At 40.2% G+C, this 6,353-nt stretch overlaps 1 protein-coding gene across 1 annotated transcript; it reads right to left on the bottom strand.

The window, feature by feature from the left end:
- Positions 1-693: 693 nt before the first annotated feature.
- Positions 694-1,644, bottom strand: LOC473316 (olfactory receptor 11G2). The gene has a single exon (XM_003952431.4). The coding sequence runs from the start codon at positions 1,627-1,629 to the stop codon at positions 694-696; it is 936 nt and encodes a 311-aa protein (XP_003952480.5). The 5' UTR covers positions 1,630-1,644.
- Between the last annotated feature and the right edge of the window lie 4,709 nt (positions 1,645-6,353).

Genomic DNA, 6,353 nt, shown 5'->3' with positions numbered 1-6,353 from the left:
TAAGAGTAAAACTAAAACGAGCACAGATCATTTTAAAAACACATACAAGTAGTGCTTACATAGAATCAATGTGATCTGCCTCTACTCCATCTACTTGCTAGAACAAAACTTAACCTTCATTACTGCACATATTGTCTTTATAGTTTTTAAAATACAATGCCCACCAGTCAATTAAAAAACGTTGAGGCATGTTACACAACTGGGCAAATAATCAAGATCTGAAAGGAGAAATAACAGAAACATGCTCACAGGTATTTTAGCTTTAGCCAATAGTAAGATGAACAATTAACTGTATAAGACCAGTTTTTTGTTGTTGTTGTTGTTGTTGTTGTTTTTCTGAGACGGAGTCTCGCTCTGTCGCCCAGGCTGGAGTGCAGTGGCGTGATCTCGGCTCACTGCAAGCTCCGCCTCCCGGGTTCACGCCATTCTCCTGCCTCAGCCTCCCGAGTAGCTGGGACTACAGGCGTCCGCCACCATGCCCGGCTAATTTTTTGTATTTTTTAGTAGAGACAGGGTTTCACCGTGTTAGCCAGGATGGTCTTGATCTCCTGACCTCGTGATCCACCTGCCTCGGGCTCCCAAAGTGCTGGTATTACAGGCGTAAGCCACCGTGCCTGGCCAAGACCAGTTTTTTTTTTAAACCCCAAAATTAAAGACAAGATTAATTACGCAAGGACCTTTTTGATTAACATTTTATGTTCCCCAAAATTTCTTCAGAGCTTTTTTCATATCTTTGTTCCTAAGACTATATATCACAGGGTTAAGCAGTGGGGTAACAACAGAATAAAACAGAGTCACAATCTTCTGCTTTCCAGCTTCATTCTTAGATGGTGGGCTCCCATACATGACCAGTACTGAGCCGTAGAACAGTGAAACCACAGCCAGGTGAGACCCACAGGTGGAGAGAGCCTTTCTTCTCCCAGCTGCTGAAGGGACCCTCAACACTGCTCTCACGACCAGAGCATAGGACCCCACGATGAAGAGAAAGAGCATAAAGACAGGCAGAGGACTTAAGACAGAAAAGACAAGCTCTATCACAGGGCCTTTTTTGCAAGTGAGAGTTAGAAGAGGAGCTGGGTCACATACGAAGTGGTCAATAATCCTAGATCCACAGAAGGACATTTGGGAGATGTTGACGATAGGAATCAAGAACCAGATGAAACCAAGTACCCAGCAATTGACCACAAGATTGGTACAGAGACGTCTGGTCATAATGGTTGGATAGCGTAGAGGCCGACAGATGGCAAGGTATCGATCAAATGCCATAACTGCCAGGAAAAAGCATTCTGTAGAGCCCAAGGAGAAGAAAAAGTAGAACTGGAGGAAGCAGCCAGAGAAGGAGATGATCTTGGTGTCAGAGAGGAAGTTGGCCAGCATGCTGGGGACTGTGGAGGTGACATAACAGATCTCCAGGAAGGAGAAGTTGGCGAGCAGGATGTACATGGGGGCGTGGAGTCTCTGATCCCAGTGCACAGCACAGATGATGGAAACATTGCCCATGAGGGTCAGAAGGTAAACAACAGTGAAGAGCACAAAGAGGAGGATCTGCCCCTCCCTGGGGCAAGGGAAGCCCAGGAGGATGAAGCCAGTGAAGGTGCTGGAGTTGCTGGGGCTGTTGAAGATTTTCATGTGTCCGTGAATTGTAAAAGCACCAGCAATTACTGAATGACAGTGCAAACATAGATGGGGAATCAGATTTATATTTAAATCATTTTGGGAAAGAAAATGCATAAATTTACTATTGAAATAAAAGTAAAAAGTAGAAAACAGAATGCAGATATGTCAATAGTCACTTTTTTTCTTTTAAACTGACGTATTGATCTGGATTGATTCTTTGCTCGCGTTCACATTTTTACCATAGGCTCAAGAAAACTTTTGACCAAAATTGATAAGCTGTCATTTACATTTTATTAGGTGTAAAGCCCTTATAATTTTCAGGCATGTTTACAACACTTTCCCTCAAGAACCTTTGTATAAATATATAACAGAATATGTATTTATGTATATATTCTTACACAAATGAATTTAATTTTCAGACGGTGAAATCATTGCAGCTTTTTGTGGCAGAGACTGAGTGAAACTGTGTAGCCATGTAATATGAGACCATAAAACTGTTTGAATTACTTCTTTTATGTCACTTTTGACACTGGCCTTATTCTAAATTAAATGGTTAACTTATTAACTTAATAATATCATTCACTTGTTTCATGAGTAACACAGTCAAATCAGTTAGAGGAAATTAGCTGTTGTCAGTTTCTTTTGTGTTAGGACAGCAGTCCTAGCCATCCTCAGTAGACCAGGCTGAAAGAATTATTAACTGGCCATGCTGAAACACGTCTGTGCTCGCCGTGAAGAATATATAAATTTGCCTAGACTATAGTTAAAGATATAATTCTATTCCAATAATACAAATTATGGATATAATTGATAACATGCAATTCTAAATAACAGTGGGTTTGTAGGCGATATTAGACTAAAGCTGTAGTCCATCTCCCAGTAACCACTTAGGAACATCTCAAGGCAGAGTGGCTTTTGAAGGCTGAATATCTGCATGATGCCTTTCATTTGTTTTAAATGAATTAGAATATCTTTGTGAAACAATCATGTAATCAAGCCTTGGAATTAGTTAGAGCCCTTTCTAAATAAGTGCATAAGTGAGAAAACTAAAGAAAGTTTGTGTCCCTCCTTCTATGTTTAGATCCACATTTTGCTTTTTGAAGTTGGCACAGGGGCCCAGGAAGTTTTAAGGTAGCAGAATCTGCTGCCCCTAAACATGCCACTTTGGCATAAGATTATTTTCAGCTGAAGGCAATTGAGAAAAAGCAGATACAAGAAAAGCTCTCTGTCTTTCCCCTATTATTTGCATAGAAACAGGATAACTTTGCAAGGGTAGCCTTCCTCTCCTCTCTACCACGGAGGACAAGGTGAAATTACCAGAGACAACTGTAAACCCTTTCCACCTGGAGATGGCACCAGAGGAATCTATATAACAATTTTTACCAACTTTAGCCTGTATCTTCCATTAGTTTGCCCATAATATTTATTTTCCCACAGTTTCCCACCCTAGAAATGCAAAGTCCTTTTTCTTTGTCTTGTCACTTCTCTAAAAAAATTATTATTCTTTAGCTGAGATGCTATGTAAGCCTAACTTCTAACCACACCTTTGAGCTACTCATCTCCCAGCGCTCCCATGTGTATTTATGATGCGTATGCTCATAAACTTATGTTTATTTTCCTCTTGTTGATTTGTGTTTTGTCAGTCTTACTTATAAGGCCCCAGCCGAAGAACCTAGATAGGAGAAAAAAATTTTTTTCCTCCCCTGCAGAGTCTACTAATTTCTTAGCAGAATATTTAAATTCTGTATAACTTATAAGACCAAAAACAAAAGATGCCGGCAGCAAGTTGACACCCTTCTCAAGCATAGATGTGAGTACTTAGAGGTTTATGTTGGAAGAATTCAGTTTTGTTGGTGATGGGGTGAACTGAGGGAGAAATTTTAACATAATCCATAATGATTTATTTATTTATTGAGATGGAGCCTTGCTCTGTCACCCAGGCTGGAGTGCAGTGGCACAATCGCAGCTCACTGCAATGTCCGCCTCCTGGGTTCAAGCAATTCTCGTGCCTCAGCCTTATGAGTAGCTGGGATTACAGGCACAAGCCACCAGCCCGACTAATTTTTGTATGTTTAGTATAGATAAGTTTCATGTCATGTTGGCCAGGCTGGTCTTGAACTCCTGACCTCCAGTGATCTGCTCCCTTCGGCCTCCCAAAGTGCTGGGATTACAGGCGTGAGCCACCGCGCCCAGCCACATAATTTTTTAAAACACCCTATAGGTCATTTGTAACTCAGGATTCCCTAATTCCCATGACATGGAGGATGCCTGGAGACAAAAGAGTCTCCACAGTTTCTGTCAGACTCTATTTTAACGTATATAAGCAAAATAAGGATTAAATGTACTTGGCTTTTGGTGGGAATAGGGTGGAATAGGTTCTGGTAACTGTACCATAAACTTCTATTTTCTATAAGTTTTTTCTTTTCTGCTTCTCTACTTTTAAAGTCATTTGTTTAGGGGCCCAAAAAACTTCTGAGACTGCATATTTATCTTTTATAAAGGGAACTGAAAGCAGACAGTGGACGGGTCTAATGATTTTCTAAAATAAAGTCACTCTGCACCAGTTTCACTCATGATCAAGGACATTAAGCATTTAGTCATTTCTATGTCACACCTTTGCCTTTGTAGGGTGTTTTAAAAGTTACCTTAGCTTCACACGAGCCATTCATGGCTAATGAATAAAACTAATGAATTACTAATGAATAAAAACACACAAAAAAGAATTCTGCTATGATGTGTGAAGGTCCTTCATGTTTTCTAAAAAAGATTAAGTGTGTATGACTAGTACTAATTCAGAGGAATATAACTTTATTATGATCAATTAAGAACAACTCTTACTAATAATGCTTAGGCATTTTTGACCAGGATTTTTTTGCTAGTGTTCCTAAGTTGACTTCTTGGATTAAATGTTTAATCAATTTTTTTCTGATGGAACTTATGTCAATGTAGTATCTCCTTCTTTTCCTCTACCCTCACATCTCATTCACAAATAATTCCTTTTAGTTTTGTCTCAAAAATAAGTCTCATGTCTGCTCACTTCTCCCCATCTCCACTGCCAACATCCTAGTTCAAGCTATTCTCCTTTCTCCCCTAGACCATGTGATGCTGCTGTTCTAACTGGCTTCCTGTTTCCACTCTTGCCTGTCTGTAACTTGTTTTCCATGCCACAGCCAGAGTAACTCCTTAAAGAAAGAAAATCAGACCAGTTCCTTTCCTTGCACATAGATTTCAATTAGCTTCCCAATGCTCTTTGAATAAAATAAAACTTTGAAAATGTAATCTTTGATTTGACCCTTCATAATATTTCCAACATCATCTCATGATTCTATTATTCAAACTTTCTCTCTCTCACACACATACACACAAACACACACTCTGTTGTACAAAGTAGGCACAAAGATGCTCCACTAACACAAGTGCTGCAAATATAAAATAAGGATTCACTGGAGAAAACACTCGCAAGTAGAGGGTAACAGAGTGTACATCATTCCCTGGGCTCTCCTGCTCCCACTGAGGGGTGTGCACGTTTGGACTACACACACACTAGCCAACAATTCCATACCGAGGGATTCCATCTCTGTGATACTCACACCAGGGTCAGGAAACATTTTCTTAAATAGTTTAGTCTCATGGGCTCTATAGTCTCTGTCAAAACTACTCAGCTCTGCTGTGTACTGCAAATGCAACCATACATAATATGTAAGTGAATGTATGTGCCTATGTTGCTATAAAACTATTATGTCTACTGAAATGTGAATTTCATATAATTTTCATGTGTCACAAAATCTCCTTTTCTATCAATTTTTAAACATATTAAAAATGTAAAATCTATTGTTAACTTGCTGGCCATACAAAAATAGGCAGCAGGCCAGGTTTGGCACATTGGATATAGTTTGCTAACCCCTACTGTACACATTTATAGGGAAAACAGAACAAGGAACATCCATTTGACTGTGGAACAACAGAAGCTCCTTGGTGAGGCAAATACCTTTGTTAGAAACAGAGAGGAACTTGTAACCCCTGTGTTTTAGGAGGCCGAGGCGGGAGGATCACTTGAGCTCAGGAGTTCGAGACCAGCCTGGCCAACATGGCAAAACTTCGTCTCTACTAAAAACACACAAATTAGCCAGGCTTGGAGGCACGCACCACCTGTAATCCCAGTTACTCGAGAGGCTGAGGCACAAGAATTCGCCTGAACCCAGGAGGCAGAGGTTGCAGTGAGCTGAGATTGCACCACTGCACTCCAGCCTTGGCAACAAAGTGAGACTCTGCCTCAACACAACCCCCAAAACAAAAACCAAAACAACAAACAAAACAAAACAAAAAACAAACAGAGGGGACTTCTAGAGGTGAAAGCTGGAATCAGTCTGTTCTGCTGAACTAACTCAGACCTCTGGGCCAACTTTCAGCTAAATTATCTTTCCAAAGCCATTGGAATTTGCCTCTCTGACTGTCTCCTCTCTACACACATGCATGCACACACATAACATGTACACCCTTCCTCCTCAAAACTTCAGCAATATAACACTGGCCTTCTTTCAGTTTTTACAAACAGCCGGGTACTTTCAGGACTCAGGTTTTTTGCTCTTGTACTTCAAGTTCACTCTTTATCGCCAGTGCCCCGCACAGTCTGAGGAAGATAATAGGTATTTCTCAAATATTTGTTAAAAAATGATTGTCTACACTGTTATAGAGGATATAGATAGACAATACATCGATAGATATTTACCAATTAC

The sequence above is a fragment of the Pan troglodytes genome, chromosome 15 (assembly GCF_028858775.2).
Source record: "Pan troglodytes isolate AG18354 chromosome 15, NHGRI_mPanTro3-v2.0_pri, whole genome shotgun sequence".
NCBI classification, from domain to species: domain Eukaryota; kingdom Metazoa; phylum Chordata; class Mammalia; order Primates; family Hominidae; genus Pan; species Pan troglodytes.
The sequence above is the reverse complement of the archived record's forward strand: the minus strand, read 5'-3'. Positions and strand labels throughout refer to the sequence as shown.